The sequence below is a fragment of the Aphis gossypii genome, chromosome X (assembly GCF_020184175.1).
Source record: "Aphis gossypii isolate Hap1 chromosome X, ASM2018417v2, whole genome shotgun sequence".
Taxonomy (NCBI): domain Eukaryota; kingdom Metazoa; phylum Arthropoda; class Insecta; order Hemiptera; family Aphididae; genus Aphis; species Aphis gossypii.
Window position 1 is genome coordinate 41,717,534 of NC_065533.1, and position 21,136 is coordinate 41,738,669.

The window sequence follows — 21,136 nt, forward strand, 5'->3', positions numbered from 1 at the left end:
GTATTTTTCCGACATTATATTTAGCAGTAGGTGCTTGGTATCGATGTGAATTATAATTACGCTGATATTTTATAATAGTTGTATTCGTGTTTTCTTTGTTGAATATTGACGAATGCGCATCGTCATGAAATCAAGCGTAAATAAATAGTTATTTCAGACAAATCGCTGCAAATTTGCATACATGTGCGATTGTACATCAGCTATATACCATAAACAATACATATTCGTAATAAATCAAAGAGATCGACGTTTTGCTAATTACTATCGTTATATTATTACAATAGCTATACATATTAGGTATACATAATAGTATTATAGGTATTTCAATCGTACTGCAGCATTCGTATGGGTACAAGACAATTGCATAGGTTATGCGCGTACTGCATAATTACTACACAGCGATGAGATGCAGTATTGCGTGTGTAAATATGTAGGTATTTTAATATATATAAACCTATTGGTATCTGCTATATATACTAATCGTAATACACCAATACGTAATTAATTTCACACCGTCCGTCGCGATGTCGCGACACACAGGACACGCGTAACTATTTTACCTATATTGACTATTATATAGTATGTATGTTATGTATAATATTATAATAGGTATGCGTATAGAGAGCCTATATAATAAAGGCTATATTACCTATATAGGCTCTCTAGGTATGCGGAATGTGTGAAAAACGGAAACTGTAAATGGTCGCAAGACACGAGGAAGAATACTGTCGGTAAAATGATGTGCGTTTCCTCCTCTATATATTTACCATATAATAGCACAGTCGCACATCGCTGGGACGTCGCTAGCTAACATATATAAGAAATGTGACTTTATATGATGTCATCGTTATCCCAGCTATACTTTCGCAATTATATTATACATTTAATATAAAATTAAAACGTATAAACTATATTGTACACGTACGTCATGTACGCGAATCGATATAGTTAACTAAATAGATCGACGACGATCGGTACGTAGTTATTACACGGCAAACTAAATCTTTCCCCTCGCCGCCGCCGCAGCCGCGCTTCGAGACATTATTCGTCGTCGTCGTGATCTAGCGGGCGGCCTCGGGCATTGCCTCGCCGCCGCAACCGATGACGACGACCACCGCGACGCGCGCCCGCGAGCCGGTGACCGGCATCGCCGCCGCGAGGCTACCCTCCACGCCTCCACCGCTCGTCCGCCGCGGTCTCGTTATACTCCCACCACCGCCGGCATCATCGCCACCACCAACGGCCACCACTACCGTCGCCACCACCACTACTTACTGCACACAATACTACCAGAAGCACTGCGCCGCTCCGGGCCAGGATATACTCCCGCCGCTTTTTGCCCGTGGTCAGACGTTTGCCGTGCCGCCGCTGTGCGCCTCTAGCAAGAGCCGTCCTGCCCGGCAGTGTATCACCACTTTTCACTAGTAGTAGGCGGTAGTTGTAGTGCACAGTTGTCACAATCGTCGTTGTCGCGTATTATATTCGATCGCGAGCCCGCGCGTGTGACAGACTTTTAACAACTGACCCGCGTTTTTATTTTTGTTCGTTGTTGATTTTTTTTTTTTTTTAAACGTCGTTTTAATTTCTGAATATAATTTTTTATAATTTTTTTTTTTTTTTTTTTTATCAAATCGAGTGAAATAATAATTTTCCACTTTGCCGTCCCTGCGGCAAACGGCGTGCAGCCTGCAGTCATATCGGTATTATACTTTTAGCGCGTTCAAATATACACTCGGTTTTCAATATTCTGTGCGCCACGAAATCACGAAACGCGTAGTGTGCCTAGAGGGATACGACATTGAACAAATACGCGATAAAAAGCTACAAAACGTTCCGGCCGAATATTAATTATTAACGTCATTCCGCCGCCGGCCGCCGCTGCCGCCGCCGCATGTGGAGGTTACACATGCGGCGGAATCGGCGGCCGCCGCAGAGGAGCCCACCGGCGGGACGGCGATCTCTTCGTTGCCGTTGACTCGCTCGCCGACTATCCCGCGCTGCACCGCCGTCGGGCACCACCGGCGCCAGACGCCGCACACGCCGAGATGACCAGCACCACAGCCACCACGATCACCGCTGCCAGCAGCAGCAAATGGGTATGGCGGCCAAGATGGACCGAGTGGACGACGACTTCGTGGTGTCGTCCGACGTTCTGCAGCCATCGGGAGGTCCACGACGACCGCGAGCCCGTCGATCCATCACTACCCGCCGGCCGATCGAGGCCGGTTCGCCGACGTGCAAGCCAACGGTCGTCGTTCGCGTCTTCCAAGTTCGCGCTTGCGATTGTTTCTATGCTGATGATGTTGACCACCGTGGTCGAGGTAACGTATAATTTTTTTACGTTTTTTCATCGTATACTTAAATAATTGTGATATTCGTACCGAAATCACTTCGGTCCGCGGAGTTGTCGTCGTAATGGTATAATTATACGCGTATTGCGATAAGCCAAATTTCAATTCAAATATAGTATTATTATTAATAATAATAATCATAATAAATTCTAGTATATTACATCGTATTATAACATTTTTTTCTCCAGATATATTTTTATTAACTATATGATAATAATATGTCATATATTAAAATACAGTTATATTATACATTTTTATACTACAACAATTAAGTCAACAAAATCCCAGGGTGACAATGATACGCCCTTAGCACCCTGCCAGGTGCGCCCATGTAATATTCTTTTATTTCAAGTCCATTTCCGAATTTTACTCCGACCATTTTACGCACCCATCTGTGTATTTCAAAACAATATTATAGTCGTTTCCGACACATGTCGTGTCGTGATGAATCCGTATAGAGTCACTAATAAGCATTGTACAGTATAGGTACTTAACGTATATGATTTATGAAGAAAAGTACATGGCAATATATAACAATAACGGTTGTACATTATTTTACTATCGCAGATGTATATGCATTTACGACGACGTCCGTCGGGTACGAACTTTACTCGTGACAACTGTTTTTCGACAAATTTATTTCCATTTTTTATTATTATTGCTGCGATAATCTCGGGTGTATGTATAATACCTATGCGGCGTTTGTGACGTGTTTGACGCCGTGTAAATGACGTACGCGATATGTGCGCGGTTTATGTGGCACGCATTTACACGCGCGGTACCTATACCTATAATATTATATATATTTTATAAAAAAGTTATTTTTTTATAGTTCTCGTCGAATTGCAGACGCTATCCACGATTGCAATATATATCGTGTTTATGGGGGCGATGGGGGGGGGGGGGCACGGCAAGTATACGTATACACTGGTCGTTTGACGACGGGTTCCCACGACTGTCGCCAGCCGTGTATATTTAAATTAAACTAAATTAATATTTGTCGTAAATATCAATTACTGCTATCTCTGTAGTTAGACATAATAATATAACGTGTATATTAGTATAATATAGTGCGTTACAAATAATAACAACAACAATAATCACAATATTATTAATATATATGTATCCAATCCAACCCAATACATATTATAATGTTTTAGGTATATAGGAATATAATAGAAATAATCTTTACCACTTATGTATGGGCTAAAATAACTATGTTTATGGCGATTTTTGATGCTCGAGAAACGATACAAACATTTTACATTCGTATATTATACTGCTTTTCACTTGTTTTCCATATCTCTGATATTTTGTTTGATTTTTTTCTTCGAATTCGATTTATCATAATATATATCAATCATGATTATTGGTTCTTATTGTATACCTACACAATTAGGCGGCTCGATGACAAAATGCGGCTGCTATGTACTGATAATTCTTTTCGGCGCTGTCAACATTGTAGTATCTATATTTACGCGTATACCCTGCCGTTATAATATTACATTATAGAAATCTGACGGGTGCGGTGATTTTCAGTTGCCAGGGAGTGGCGGGTCGATGTACATAATATGGAAACATTGGACAGGCGGCGTGGTAGCCGAATAGTTCTTTATAATATCATGGCTTATCTGTTTGTTTTAAAAATCAATAGTATAAGTAATCTGTGATGTGTGTGACACCTGCACCGCCGGAGCCGAATGAGTATAATAATATGATAATAATATGTGGCGGGTATTTTTTGTTTGCGTGTGTGCGTTAAATAACGTTGAGCGCCGTTGGCTGTGTGTAGATATGATACTCATACGTCAAATAATATTATTGTGCAGGCGTTATATTTTCCATTCATAGCATAGGTATATAGTACTGATGCTGATCGTGAAAATTTTAAAAAGTACCTACATAAAATAAAATAATGTAAATATCGGCTTCCTACACAAAATATTTTCTGCACGTGATAAATATTTGTTGCCATTATAGTTTTATTGAGAGTCTATTCTGTACCACATTTACACGTCTTAGATACTAAGTATCTACAATCATTGCAAACAACTAAGTTGTAATTTTTATTTAAAAATTTAAAAAAATTAATATACAAATATTATTATAATATATAATTGTGTATAGTCATATTATAGGTACATACATAAATTTATTGAGTAATAATGAGGGGTTGAATGGAAATTGTCAATGGATTATGTTTTAATAAATACGCTGTTTAGGATGTATGTTTGGGTATTAGTAACCCCTTTTTTAGTTTGTTTGAATGACATTTGACTACCTATCTGAGTAACAAATATGGCAAAGTATACAACTCGTTTAAAAAATAAGAAAACGTTATTAAAATAATTTTGTTTTTATCAATTACGTCAATACTTAAATTTTTTTCACTCAAAAATAGTTTATATGAGTTAACTAGTTTGATTATCAATAATCTTTACTTTGCTAATTCTTAATATTTTAATAGAACTTAAGTAACTATACTTTTAAACTGCTTAAATAAACGCATTTTATTTTATTAATGTAAATTAAAGTTTTATTATAATTTTAAAATCATTCTATTCAAATTTGTACACAATGAAAAAAAGTTAGAGTTAGGTATAAACATAATGTTATAATAACTTTGCTTATTTTAAATTCTGAATAGTCCAATGGAGCTATATTGACATTTAGCATTTTAAATGTTGTATTTCGATGATTTTTTTTCACATTTTTCAAGTATTTTTCAATCGTTTTTCTTTAATCTTGAACGACTAATATTTATTAATCTCAGTTTAAATAACTTAAGAATTTTGATATTTTAAATTTTTTTAATACCTAAATGATATGTATTTGTTATTTGAGAATACGTGAAATCACTTAGATAATATAACCTAACTATAGAATTTACTCATTATTTTAATCGTGAACTTTTATGAAAATTGCAAAACAATATTATTCAATATCCATTAATAATGTTTTTTTAATCACAAACACTATTTTTTGTAATATTTTTATTTAAACCTCATAAATTATTGAAAGTGTCAGAATATAATAAAAACAAATACGTAAAAAGTTCAAACTTAATTTAAATAAATATTGATGTTTAATGTAATTTTATCATTTTTCATTTATTCTATATGAAGATTAGTAGTCCTATAGTTAGGTATATGCCATAATATTATAAAAACAAATATATAAAAAGCTTATACTTACCTAATTTAAATAAATACTGATTTTTAATGTAGTTTTATCATATGTATTAATTCAATATCGGGAGTACTATATATTATTAAAATATTTACCAAGTGATTTTATTATTTAATTAAAATAAAATTTTTAATCTCATTTTATGTTATCTGTCAGTTATATTGATACCACTTTAACTCGTCCCAGAGGTAATCACATTTAACGGATTTTACTGTTCATTGAAGCAATGTACAATATATTTATACGATTAGTTATATAATTTTATATTCATTTTTATCAATTTTCTGGTGAATAATAATCTGATTATTGAAATTAGAAAACAACTATATAGTATACATAAGAGTTGTGTATCCGTAGACCGTAATAATATTATAGACTAACATTTATATTTATATATTTTATATATTATATTTAAAATGGAGATTGTATTCTTGTGTAACGAATAATTGTTGTTGTTAAATAAGCATTTTCATTTTAATGATACCTTATATTCTCACGCATATAAAAAGATCAGTGGACAGTAGTGTTTATTATTATTTCTTGTTTTATTTGAAAGTTGAAGAAAAAATTAAATAATTGTTGGGTAATTTATTTTAGCAATAAAGTAATACACATTGCTAAAATAGTAAAAAGTATTTGCTTTCAATATTTACTTCGATATGTTTTTAAATTTTAGTGTGTGTTTTTTTTCATGGAAATATTAATGGATATAATTGGATATAGACAGAAAATGTATTGTTTTTAGAGTAAGTGCGATAACATTCAACTGATTGAATCTAAATGTATCTATAAAATTAACATAAACTAATCGACAGTGTTTTTAAGATGTATTTATTGATTAAGTATTAAACGGGCAAGACCCTGTTACATTAGACAAAAACATTACAATTAAACAAAGTAAGAATATGATATAATATTAATAATGAAGATAATAATAATAGTATAGTAATAGTAATATTCTGTACTATTTGATAAGCCTTTATTTATAATCTGGATGCCCGTGAACAAAATACATATAATTTATAATATAATAGTATAGTTTTAGTACAGGCACAAAATATTATATTATCAACCCTCCTCGGCATCCATGATGTTTATGTTTGGTATTCATTTTTATTAAAATTTGTGCCCATCGGAAATTTTTAAAAATACCGCCTGGAAGGCTGTAAAATATATACCGTATAGTCGTGTTGGCCGCGTTACTAACATATAGTCTATCTATTCGTAGGTATATTATTAATTTATACTTATTTAATTACGTCGCTGCCTTCGATACCAGAGTTTTTTTTTTCTTGAAAAGTTTCGGTTGTTATTACACACGCACAAGATTATAGCGGTTTGATACGCAAAACGGTGTACCAGCTACATCTCGCGTGAATTTCATCCCGAACAGCCGCTGTATATAATTACTCGCACTGCCTATGCGTGTTGTTTTTGCGCGAAACAAATTCGTGTGTATAATAATAATTATTATTTCGGTCGATAAAACGTTTACAGACACACACACACACACATATATATATATTATACACACGTTTAACCGTACTTGCGTACCGGTTCAGTCGGGTGGCAGTATTTTCCCGCGATCGTTTAATAAATTTCTATACAACCGTCGACCACGTACCTTCTCTCGCTGTATAATAATAGGTACCCATAGCAGCATCATCGCCGGCGACAGCGGTTCCCGCGAACTAGGTTTCTTTTTAGTCCTCGATCGCTCGTTATAACAATGTAGAGTGAATAAATTTATATTTTATAACAAACGGCGTACCTACCTATATACGCAATGGCTACAGTTGTAGTGCACTCACCGCGGTGGCGTAACTAGACGTTGATGTATATACCTATATCCGTGATGGATAAACATTTAGTTGCGCCCCTCCCCCCCATTTCATTCGGTATCGATCGCCGCCGCTGCGAAGTATAAAAAGTTATCCTGTTAGCGTATATGGATCATGGACATTAGAGTACTCTATTAGGACACTATTGTGTTCGCTGTAAAGATATGTGTGCAGATACAGACGCATAAATTTATATGGATTAGTTACATTGCGAGCTGCTGCGATGGATGTTATCTCTGCGTGTGCCGACCGTCGCGACACGATCGTCGTGAAAGATACACCAAAGAGATTTCTTAAATAACCCGTCCATATATATTTATATACATAATATATAAGTTTATTATAACATTATCCGCCGCGCACATGATAATACTATAGCCACGGCGAATATCCAATGTAAAACCGAAACGTATATTTCGCATGTTTCCCTATGCACTCGCGTGTTATTATACTATACACGCGAATTTATTATTGTTTCAACTGTTTTTATTTCAACCAACAATAATATTGTTGTAACGCGTTGAACGGACAGTTGTAAAAAATAAAATAAATAACGGATCTTGCGGTTTGGCCCTATAGGTCTTCGGGCCTCCGTATAAAAGCGCAGTGCCAGCACAAGTCATGAACTCGCGCCACCCTAAACGTACTATTGTGTTACGGAGCACTGGTACAGCCGCGCGATGCGTTTCGTCCGGACACGTGTAAATATAATATTATATCGCGGCAGGGGAACGACACGAAGACCCTCCACGGCAACATTCGGCATACGATTTCGGGGCTCATACGATAAAGTCACTATAATATGATATAAAATATAATATACGGTGTAATAGTATCGTCGACGATCACTGTGTTTTTTACTCGTTTTTATATCGCTTTAAATTTTAATAAAAATTTATACGTCTCTTTCGTACGCATATATTATAATATATTATTCTGATATTATATAATAACACAATATCGAATTTATTACATAGTGTAGGTAGGTACTACGCGTCTAAAATAAATTAAACCACGACGTTTGCAAATCACACGACAACGTCTAAACACTTTTCACGAGCTCGCCGCGGGCTTTGCCGACGAACGGGGTCGCCTGAAGCTAACGGGGTGGGATGACGCACGCCCGCTGTACGTTGTCAACGGCCGCCGCCGCCGCCTCCGCCACCGGAGCTGTTGCGCGGGGGGAGTGACTTTCGTTCTGTTGTCTCGTGACTACCGCCGTAACTTTTCGCCAAGCCGCAACCGCGGTATACGCGCATCGTCACGCCGCCCAAGCCCCGCCCAGACGCGGTGGTACCGTCGAAATGTTTGTGTACCGCTGCGGTGTAAGCCCGGCCCTCTTATCGCGGTCGCGCAGTCGCCGTGTATACATCACATTATTATTATTATTACTATTACTATATTACTATTATTATTATATAGGTACCTTCTATTATTCTAAAAAAAAAAAAAAAAATGTATTCCATTTATTTCTGTTCTATTCTCACGTCGTCGTCGACTCGGAGAAGCGGCGCGAGTAGGGGAAGGGAGCGGCGTATTATATTCGTTTCGCCTATTACACACGTCATTGCATTTCGCCCGTATCTATATAACACAACCCCACTCACACGGCCGGACCGACCATCGCTCCCGAGCCGTTCGGTTTGCCGCTTTTTACATTATACTTTGGACGGACACGCATAGTTATATTTTCCGATTTTCCACGGTCCACCGCCGTCCTCGAAAATCGTTCGTAATACTCGCTACTGCTGCACGCGCGTGCACATAATAATAATAATACCCGGGTACGCACCGTAGAGTGTAGGTACCAAGACGGAGGCGGTACGTATACATATTATTATGTATAATGATATCGCGAACGCGAATCATCGCTCCTACAATACATGATAATATACGCATTCCAACGAAGTCCTCTCGCAAGCGCAACGAAATTCGGTTAAACATCGTGTACCTATATTATACGACGACGTTTCTATATTATAATACATATAAAATATAATAACACGGTATAATAATATATTATATTGCATCGCGCTGTGATGTGCGCGCAAGTTTCCCGCCGAGTCGTGACGAATAATAATATATACGAGTTGCGAGGGTTAGGAGCAGGACGAGGTAGTGGCGAGGAGGTGTACGCAGCAGCATCAGCAGCAGCAGCAGCAGCGGAGAGATGGATTGCCGAGCGAGAGCTTGTGAATATACCTATACAAGCGCGAGCGCGCGCGCGCGTATACACGCGTTACGTGGGCGGCGGACGTGGTGGCACGCACGCCCGGACCGCGTGGCAGCCGCCGCAACGCCGCTGACCGGCCGGCACGCAACTCGTTGTCGTCGTCGTCGTCGTCGTCGTGTAGGCCATGTCTTCGTGCGCCAACACCAGACACACAAACACACACACGACTTTAAACACAAAACCCCTCACGACGACGTAAATTTTTTTCCTGTACAAGACGCAAACCCGCGTCTTGTAATAATAATAATAACAACGCGATTAATACGGCGGTCTAGCGTGCGTGTTCGTAGGTTAGGATGATTGTTTGAACGACGGCGAAGTAGGTATATACCTACAGAGGTTCACGCAATCGTCGGCGGAAAATGTACCTATATTTTATAATCGCGCACGCAGACGTATTTTTACGTTTTATATATTATTTTATTATACATATAGTGTGTGGATACAGTGCATATTATAGAGTTATTATTACTGTATTATTGCTGCATTGCTCGTAATTTATAATTACAAAAATACCTGTATACAAAAAATGGGATGACGTGTTACTGCGACAAATTTTTTCGTCGTCGTCACGCCGTGCAAATATTGTAGACAGTAAAACGGATTGCGTGTGATTTCCCGCACAGACACGCGCGGTTTAGGTAGTTGCATACGGATGAGGAGAGATCTGGTCGTGCGGGGTGACCGATATTTTTTCATTGCTTCCCCACCCCCTCTTCGTCTAAACTGTGAGAATTTACCGGTAACAAATGGCCAGGCCATCGCACACACTATATATATTATATGCATGACGTTGATGATGATGACGATGTCGGTCCGTTTAGCGTGCGTCGACGATCGACAACGACGAGACAAATCACTCGATCATTTATCATTTTAATTTTCATTATTATCGCGTGTTAGTGTGTGTGCGCGTGAGCTCGTTCGTCGCGTCGTCACGTATAACAATCGTTTTCGTGCCCCCCGGTCTGCGTCCTGCCACCGATGACCCGAAATAAAGTATCTGACAATGGACATGCACTCAGTTATTGTGTTCGCGCGAGCGCGCGCGCTTCGTTGCTTGTATGTATAGAAAGGCCTGCAGGTAGTGTTGAAGTCCATATATGCCATAATTAGTTATATTATATTGTAACGGTGTTGTATTGAGTTCGTTTTATCGTTTTATGCACAGTTTAAATAAGTAACTACCTGTATAATATATGTAGTAGCTGAGACCGGATACCGAAGAACGTTACTTACCCGTCCACTATTTGAATGATTCCTGGATAAATAAACATAAAAGGACTCTGGTAAAAGACCACGAGTACTAACTATAGTATTTTAAGTATTGTGATAATAGCTTATTGTTGCGTCGTTTAAATAGAATGATCTATATAATAATGGCTTTGGAGACGGGATTCCTATTGGAAAATTAATGTGTTTTTGATCACCTACCACATTAAATGATTGATTTATCGATTACTTATTAAGAAAATTTACATGGATTTTTTTTTTTTGTATAAAAGGGACAGGAAATTTGTTTTATATCCATAGAACTTAATTGGGTACCTTTAGTATAGGTAGATGCGATTAAAGAAAAATAGTAGAGACGGATGTCGAAAGGCGGAATAAGTATTATTATTGCTTTAATTATACTCATTTTCAACTATGTATACAGTATACACAAAGGGACCTAATAAAAGTATTGTACTATATATGTGGCATTGTAAAAGTATTTTATTGTACATGAAGTCTTTATGTACGCAGTCTAAAAGGTAATTTTTATGTTAACATTTTGAATAGACGATAATGTACGAATTCTATTGAAAATGTTTAATATGTTTTTGATCGCTAACACATCCTCGAACTATTATGTTCCAGCCATTTCATCATTTTATGCAGTATTTTGTAATAAACTAGGCATTAGTTTACATATATAGAGTACAATCTAATGTAGTCAAATATTTCTAATTGTACATATTATACAGTATCCGACCAATACAAATACATACACAGTTATATCTAGTTATTTATGTACTTATCTTAATTGTAGTAAATTACTGGTATAGTCTTTAAATTTTGATTATTTTCAAACCAGTAGGTTAATATCTTAACCCCCTACGTATTAACGATTAACCTGTGTAAATGCGTGCGATGTTAATATATAATAAAAAACCAAAACATAAAATCTTAATTAACACTTTACCTAACTGCCGTCTGCTACAAAAAGGTAATCTTGCACCACCTACATCGTCATTAGCGTAACAATATGGAGTTTCATGAGAAACTATTTCGGCGCCGCCGTCATACAGTACATTATTAATCACTGCTGCTTCGTGTCGTACGGTATACATACATAGCTATATATGCGCGGTGGCGAAACGCCGATTATTCGAATTATCGGAGTCACCGCCCTGGCAGGATAACGGATTTGATGCCCGCGGGTATAGCGGCAAAAACAATATAATTATATCACCCCCACCTGTTAGTGGCCGTTACCATTATTAACATTAGATGAGATTTTAGAGTCCGGATGAGGAGCCGATTTTGTAAAAGGTGCAGGTTGATTATGTGCATGCATCATATTACATAATAATTTAATATTATGTCGTGCAGTGCTTTTAATTTAAAATTTCTAGATATCTCTAAAAAATATCTTTCAATTTATTTAGGATAATATAGTCATTAAACACTTTTCATTGAGCCGGGTTCACTACAGTCTACAGCTACGTTTTTATTGTGTGCCTTTTATCGAATGTCGATTGGCTGTTTCAATAATCATGAAATAATTTACTAATCATTATCTATTATGAAATATTCAGTGTTGGCAGAGCTGATAAACTTTAGGACACTATATATGTCATATGATAACTTTTATAACATAACTTGGTTTTAATCGTAATACATTTACGCTGTACTTCATTCATGTTGCGCTTTTTGTTTTCATTAACTTTGTAGTATTTGATCATATATGTTACATAAAATGCAGTTCTATAGTTATATATTACATTTTTGTTGTTTTCATGCAAGTAATATACTTAAACAATATTTGTTAGAAAGTCGTATACCATGCACACATCCTACAAGATACAATTGACATCAAGGTGATACGATCGGCCGAATATTATTGTTATAAGAGTGTAGAACGGATTAAAAATATGACGTTTGATGGTCATAACAATAATATATATTCAATGTTGTTATAGTCGTATAAAAGTGGGATTTTTATCTTTATACCACTAATACTTTTAGAGACTTATAAACGGCCGACCGAACGAACTGTTTGATGAGTTCGTTGTCGGTGTCCGTATACCCACTACGTGATCCTCTATGTCTTATATTGTATTAAGTTATTATTGTTGTTGTTATATAATGTATATTGTATTCACGTATCATACTAATATATATTTTACATATCATATGGTAAATGATCGATCTTTCTTAACGTTTTGCACGCACACAGGACGCCCGGGCACTGGGATTCTTCGAGCTGCAAATATTGGAGATCGAAAATTACCGTGGCCAACTGGCCACAGGCGAGTGTTGTGGCAGCGATTCCTCGTCGTCCGCCCAACAGCAGCCGTCTTCAGCACAGCGCAACACGCTGCAATGTACCGGCGCACCGCAATGCAACACACTATTTCAGGTGTGCTTGCGCGAATACCAGAGCCGACACCAGCAGCAACAGCCGTCGGGTAGTTCGTCCGCGTCGGCTGGCAGCAGAGTGGTCATAGGTGACGACGAATCTTCGTTCATAGGTTCCAATCACCACCAAACCCCAAACTCGCACCTGCACCACTGTTCCTTTGGCAACGTCACCAGTCCCGTCCTCGGCGGCAATTCGTTTACGCTCGGCGGTGACGCCGCAGCGGCATCATCAGACACCAATTCGCCCGCGGACTTCAGCAACCGAGGTGCAGCCGGCGGCAACTTGGCATTACAGTTTACGTTCAGCTGGACCGTAAGTGTTATACTTTTTATATCATATTATTATCATCGTTATTATTTGCCAGGCGCGTAATCACGGAGTCCATGTGATATTCCGTGACAATATTGTCGAATTCTTTTCACGATATATTATAGGCGACAGTATACTCGTAAATCCAAAGTATATACTACACGATTAAATTCATAAAATTTTATTTTACTCATTTTTATATTATATTTAACTTGTAATTTCTTAGGAACTTTAATGCATACCTATTCAAAGTAGATTTATTATAAATTTTTAAAAAAAGTAGATGATTAAACTTTTTTAGTGCTTTTTTCGTACATCAATTAATTCATCAATTTATCAGCTGATAGATATTAATAATGTCCGTAGTTGATCATTTTATAAAAGAGTACTCATTATCTCATAAGCTATATAAACGTTTTTGAAAATATTTTTTTTACTGATATATTTAGGTCGTTACAAAATAAGATTTTTGAAACGAAAAATATTTTATACTAATTTTAATTTTAAAATTGTTTTTCACCTTTTTTAACACATAAATATATAATTATTTGTTGAAAAAAAAATATACTTAGGTAGACTTTGAATTAATTTGATTCATAAACATCAAATTTTGAAAATGTTTAATGATTTATAAGTTTTAACTTTAAAGTTTAGTTGACTGGAGTAAAGTGTCATAAGAATTGGTCCACTGTTCATTTAAACTTTACATATAGGTACTTCTAATTTATTAACTACACAATATTTTTTTTATGTATCTAAATACCCTGCAGGATAATTTTTTGATTTTGAATATGAAATAAAAAAGTTGTACATTTTTTTCATTCAAAAATTAAAACATTTAAAATATGATTTTTTTTTCAATAATAAGCGTTGGTTTGTATAACGGTAATAATTTTTGAAATATGTGTTCTTTGATAGAAAAATTCTGCACTTGTTGTAGTCGTGTAGGATAGACTTTGGTAACGCTAGACGTACAGTTTAGTGAGATTGTTTCGATAATATATTTTTATGTTTGCACGCTATAATAATGTATTGGTACACTTATCGAATATGTGGATCCGTCCGTGTTGCAGTTTAATGATACGTTGTGTACCTATATACAACCCAAAGTAGAATTTATACATTTATGTTCGAATAGAAACGAATTGTAATACTAATTGGTTTCTATACATACTATTCGCAAAAAATATAGAGACAACCCTGGTTTCCGGGAAACACTCGACTACTTAAGTTTTGTATAGATGGTGAAATCAATATCCTATCTCGCACAACTAGGTTTTATTTAATATGCTCTTGTGGCACATTATAATATATCGTATTGTCGCGTACTATATAGAGTGGCATCGGTGGTATTATTTCTATACACCACGCCTGCAGTATTTACTTAACGAGCGGATTAGAGCCTTTTCAGTTTTCACGGATATGGTACACTGCTGCAGCACACATTATTCGCACGTATTGTACACGCGTTTTAATAACACAGAAATATTATTACAATGTATTTCCTGTGCATTGGCGGCCACCCCGTACATAATATAATCACCGACTTATTGTAGGAGATAATATTATTATGTGCCCCATTTAAGTGCCGAGACTGTATTATTATACCACTGCAATAATGGCCGATTATAAAACTTCTATTTGGCACTACGCCAACGATATAATAATATAATAAATGGCCGGGCGGCCGGGTATCCTGCACTACGCGTTATATCGGACATTCGGGATCTAATGGACATAACTGTCGACTTGTCGTACACAATAATACTGCAGCAGTGTCCGTCGCGTGCAGGCACTCGGTATATTATAGGCGTATATTATTATAATACTCGCGGAGACATATATCATATACGCGCGAGATATATAATATATACGTTTATCGTAGTATGGTATTGTGTGCGCGTATAATATATATCACAAAACCACTACCGAACTACCGCGATGCCTATACCTATATAATAATAATATATGTATATATAATATTATATCTGCTCGTCGTCGCTTCCGGGCATGATATACCTACACCGTTCCCGATAATTTTCATATTACGTTATGTATAGCGTGTGCGGTGTTATTAAAAATTATAATAATAATATTATTATATCGATGTTATATATAATATATACGCGCGTTACGTACGTTATTATTATACGTTTATACTGTACGTATACAGACGCGCCGGCGATAACGACGGCAAAACGTACCTATTTTTTTTTTTTGTACACATTTTTTATTCGGCGTACGCTGCTCTCTACTCTCAACGTTTACTACTGCTTTTTGCCGTGGCGTTCGCGCCGATCTTATTTTATAATGACCGCGCTCGGCCGCCACCGTCGCTGGTCCGTCGTCGAACGGGTCGTCCGCGAGCTTACACACGCACCGCACACGCACACGCAAGTACGCTCGCGAGTAAAAACGAACGACAGAGTCGGCAGCGGCGGCGGCGGCGGCGGGATCGACAAGACCACCGTCCACAAAACTCGTTTAATTCCCGGAACGCATTTAAATATATATAATAAACTTATGTATGTATGTTATATACCCGACGTTCCCCTCGCCCCTCCCTCGCGTACGCTACCACCCGACGACCCATCGCCGCCGCGCCGTCCATCTCGTCGACGTTCATATTATATACATATATCTAACCGGCGTACCGTTTCTCGTTTTTTTTTTAACCCCTCGTCCGCCCGCCGCCGCACTACCACGTATATTATAAATACCTATATATTACGTATATATAATATTATATTATCGTACCTATACGGAATAATATATTTTCGTTCGTCCGTGCACACACACAGGCGGGTTTTCAAGAAAACGAATTATAATTATTCATCGTCGTTTACGCGCATATGTATAATATTATAATATACGTCTTCTTCGCCGCGTTTAACTCGGTCATCGCCGCCGCCGCCGCCGCCGCCGCGAATCGTCAGCAGCCACAGTTATAATAATATATTATTGTAATAGGCGTATTATTATTATTATTATGCATCACTACTATAATATGTATAATAATAGGTATAGTGATGCTGCCGATATGATATCGAGTGCCGATCTCACCGGCACAGGCGTAAGACGGTAAACGGACGGGGTTAGGTCGAAAATCGAATTCACGCAGGAACGTCCCCGGCTGCAAACGTTTAGAGATATAGGACATTATTTCGATCTCCGACAATCGTTGTATAGGCCCAATGCGCGTTTGGTCCGTTTGCAGGTTTGGATATCGCGTCCATAGCGATTTCCAAAAACCGAATTTTAGAATTTAAATTAAATAATCATCGCACGTACATCATGATGTCTACACACTCCGCGTGATCACGTAAAATTTTTGTTTTATTATGTAGTGCGTTATTAATAATTTTGTTTTTGGCCTATATCAAAACAATTAAAAAAAAAACCCCCCTAACGTGACTACTAAGCAATACTAAACTAATATTAAATTAATTTCTAAGCTTTTAACTATTTTTTCATTGGAGAACTAAATAAATAAAAATAATTATACATCAAAAAACTTGTAACTCAAAGTCCAATCATTATCAATATACAGTATACACCCAACACCAAACTATCTTGTTTCAACATTTACAAACAACGAATTGTTTTTAATTTGATTTATTTGAAAACGATTTAAAATATTTTATATCATAAAATATACGTGGCCGGTTTGGGTGGTTTCGATTCTCCTATAGCCATTTTATTTCTTAAATTAGAGGTTTATTCAATTTAATCTTCGGTATTGAGTTATAATATTATTTTATCAGATCAACTTTTCTTATTTTATAAATTTATTATCCTGAAAATACAGTATATAATATGTATATGTAATTTGTAGTTTATAATGTTTATATTATATTATAATAATTTACATTATTATAACATTTTTTACGCATATAATCACTACAGAGAGTGTGTGGGACGAATGTTACCACTTAATACTCTTAAACCTATATTCTTAGTCTTTGAGCTCAAGTTGTGTAGTATACATTTTTCAATTTTTGGAGAATACTTATTGAACAGCAGTATATAAAATAGTACATAATCTCGTACACGCACTATATATTATCGACAACAGCCGTCACCGTTACACGAAAGCGTAGTTTACCCGATCGTGGTTTTTACCTTTTCCTTTACTGCCACCGTCGCGTGCGTTTTCTGCGTTTTTAATTAAAAAAAAAAATCGAGCACGACCGTCGATGTCGCGTGTGTGCACTGTACAGTCGCTAAGTTTTCGCGACCTATGTCGTAGTTTTTTTCCTCTGTCTCATATAGGTACTTACCTACAGTACTTTTGTTGTGGCCGTTAATTGTATAGATCTTTTTCTACGTACAACGTTTGTCGTGTCGTTGTCATTGTCGTCGTCGTACACAACACGCGTGGTGAGTACATAATACACATAGTAATATATTATTTTTTCCTATCGAAATTTTCACTTCCGGCACCGTCGGGGGCCACCGGCGAGCACCGTGCTTTATATACCGTTCACGGCGGCTCGTGCGGTATATAAGAATATAATGTGTACGCATATACATCATATGCGCAGAGGGGTATCAGAGTTTTCGTGTCTAAAACGCGCCCTGGTAACTCGTAGATCCGCGAGTGACTGAGAGAAAAAGCCAGGGTCACGATCTTTGTATTTATTATACGTACTTATACGTCCATTTATATAAAGCTGCCACCGCCGCGCGTAATCCGCTCGCCACGACCGGACGCTCATTTATTGACCATCGATACATCTCGATCGATACGATAACGACCATGACGACGACGACGACGACGATGACGATTATAACAATTGTAATAAATAATATCAATAATAATAATAATAATAATAGCCCGTCGTGTACCGTACATAATACCTATATATAAATATAAAATACATAATATTATGTATAATTTATTTTATTATAGTAAAATAATATCGTAGACCGACTGCGGCGAATTGTTTTAACCGGCGGCCGACGGTTTGACACATAAACACACGTGGCGCGCATAAAGAACTTTCCGAGAACCGTCAATATATTATAATAATATAATATATTACGACTACGATATTTTCGTGTCAATGATATTATAGGTATTATATATGTGTGCGCGTGTGTGTGTTGAGCTGCTGCAAGTTAGGTATACCCCGCTGCTGTTCCGCTGCCGATGTGACTGCGCTCGCTCGCGCGTGATTTGAATATTCAAATGTCCTATAATAGTATATAATACTATTGGAATTTATACATATCGAATACATAATAATAATAATAATAGTAATAGTAATAATAATATTATAATGTATAATATCATAGTACCATTCGAATTTATATAAATAACGCTTGTGTTTGTGTGTGTGTGTGTACAACCACGACGTCCCTAATAACAAACGCAGCATTTCTAAAAAATGTATATATTTATTTCGGTTTTTTATTTTATTTTCAATGACCGCCTGTACACACCTGTCGCCGCCACTACAATGCCGGCGACGACGACTATACGACGACAACGATTTATCGTACGATTCGATTCGATTTCGGTATTTCTCGTCTCGTTTTTTTTTTATTTTTTAATAATACTCGTCGTCTTGGTCGCCGCCGAGGTATTTCTTCCGATTATATTTTTCGTTAATTGGCTCGGGTCTCATGCCGCGCGCGTTAGTCGACGGCGGCGGCGAAACGAGCTGGCAGACCGGTTGCCGCCGTCGTCCTCTCTTCCGTTCGCGATCTCTCTCCTTGTCGCTCTTACCGTTTCTCACTCATTCTCTCAATCACTTTATCTCTCGTTCTCTCTCTCTCTCTCTCTCTCTCGTATACGCACACTATCTGACCGCCGCGGTCTAGCCGTTTTTAATTTATATACATATGCGCTGGTGCAGGCGTCGTCGATATGCGGCGGGGTAATACCACCGTGGTCGCCGTCGTATACGGCAGCAGCAGCAGTCGATTAAAAGCCCACCCTTAATTAAAAAAAAAAAAAAAAAAAACGAAAAACACGATCCCGCTGAAACGTCCTATAGTCTCCTCGTCCTGTAGAAGGCCTGTCACGTGTGTCCGGTGCAGCACACCGGTCACCGATCGCGGTGCGGGTGGTGGGGCGTGTGCGGCAGAGGAGAGAGTCACCTGCGACGACTCCGACCGTATAAATAATAATATAATGAATATACAGATAGAGGTAGAGTAATAATAATAAAATTATCCAATTTTTGTCGTTTATGCGCGGCGGTGAAGGTTGTCGGGTCAATACGATAGCCGCCGCAGCCGCCCCGAATTAAAAACATTAAGTTTTAATGACCTGGAACGCGTATACAGTCGCGTTTACGCGTCATTGTCTGGTTGTTGTTTTTACTGGCGGCGGCGGCAGCGGCCGTGATGATGATGGATACAAATATTTTTGTCGCCGCCGCCGCCGCCGCCGACGTCCACGCATGCCGCACTGCCGCTGTTAATTGGGTTTTTTCTCGCGCGCGCGTGCGCTAGGCGGGCAGCAAACAGCAACAGCAACGCATGAGAGACGAGACGACACCGCCGCGTTGCATACCTGTTCCGCTATTGGTGATGCGGTGTTGTGCAGGTTATAATATATACTATGGCGGGCAGTCGGAATTCCGCCGGCGGTGGTGGTGGTGGTGGTGGTGGTGGTGTGTGTGTGCACGGTAAAAAACCATCGCAGTATTTTCCGATTAATTAGTGAATACCACGACGACGACGACGACGACCAACTCTCGTCGGCTTTTCGTCGCGTCTAACGGCCAACGCCGCTTTTTAAGCGTGTGCCGCCGGTCAGTCTTTAACCCCCTCACGGCCGTACACAGTCATTATAAAGGTATATTATTATATATATATATGTAACCTACTCGTTATTTTCATTATAATTTCCGTTTGTAGCGCAGTTACATATATAAAATTTTTTATCGCAGTGTATAAAATACTAAACCTATATAAAATGTATATATGATAAATAATAACAATATATGTGCGCGACAACGTACAGATCTAGCACACTGCTGCTGCTGCAAAGGGTTAGTCGATTTCCACTAAGCGTGTGTGTATAAAGTGCGCGTATACCACTGCACTGCAGTGTATATTAAAATATATACGTATTATAATATAATGTGCGGCGCGTGCCACTCCACCACCGCCCTTGCATCAGTGACCGCAGATTTTTTTTTTGCGCGACATGTGTGACGGCTGCATCGGCGGCCGGGAAAGGGGGTCAGAAGGGCATACGTATATGTATAATAATACATTGGTTAATGATGCGCGCGACCCCGCGGGATTATCGTTCGACTATATTGTTTTGTAGATTTTTTCTTTTTACGACTCCCCCGCGGCTGTGCACGCACACATACACACACACACACACATCTATATAATATAGTTTTAATGCGAGTACATATCATGATGACCGGCGCACTTGACTATCGACGCGCCGCACTTTGCGCAGCAGTTTTTTTCGACTGTATTGTCGTCGTTGTAGTCATCATCCCTCGTTCAGGGATGGCACCGTCACTCGTATAGTCACCGTAGTCGCGCACGTTGTATTATATTATTATACGTTACATATTATATGAATGGCGCGCGAAACAATACGACGATAATT

General features: G+C 37.8%; 1 protein-coding gene across 1 annotated transcript in view; it reads left to right on the forward strand.

Annotated features, from left to right (window-relative positions):
• The first annotated feature begins 1,337 nt into the window (after window positions 1-1,337).
• LOC114123496 (uncharacterized) overlaps window positions 1,338-21,136 on the forward strand; it is a 52,325-nt gene continuing 32,526 nt past the window's right edge. The window contains exons 1-2 of the mRNA XM_050205605.1: window positions 1,338-2,321; window positions 13,057-13,554. Of these exons, the coding sequence (XP_050061562.1) occupies window positions 2,046-2,321; window positions 13,057-13,554 (774 nt within the window). The 5' untranslated portion in view covers window positions 1,338-2,045. The remainder of the gene's footprint in view (window positions 2,322-13,056; window positions 13,555-21,136) is intronic.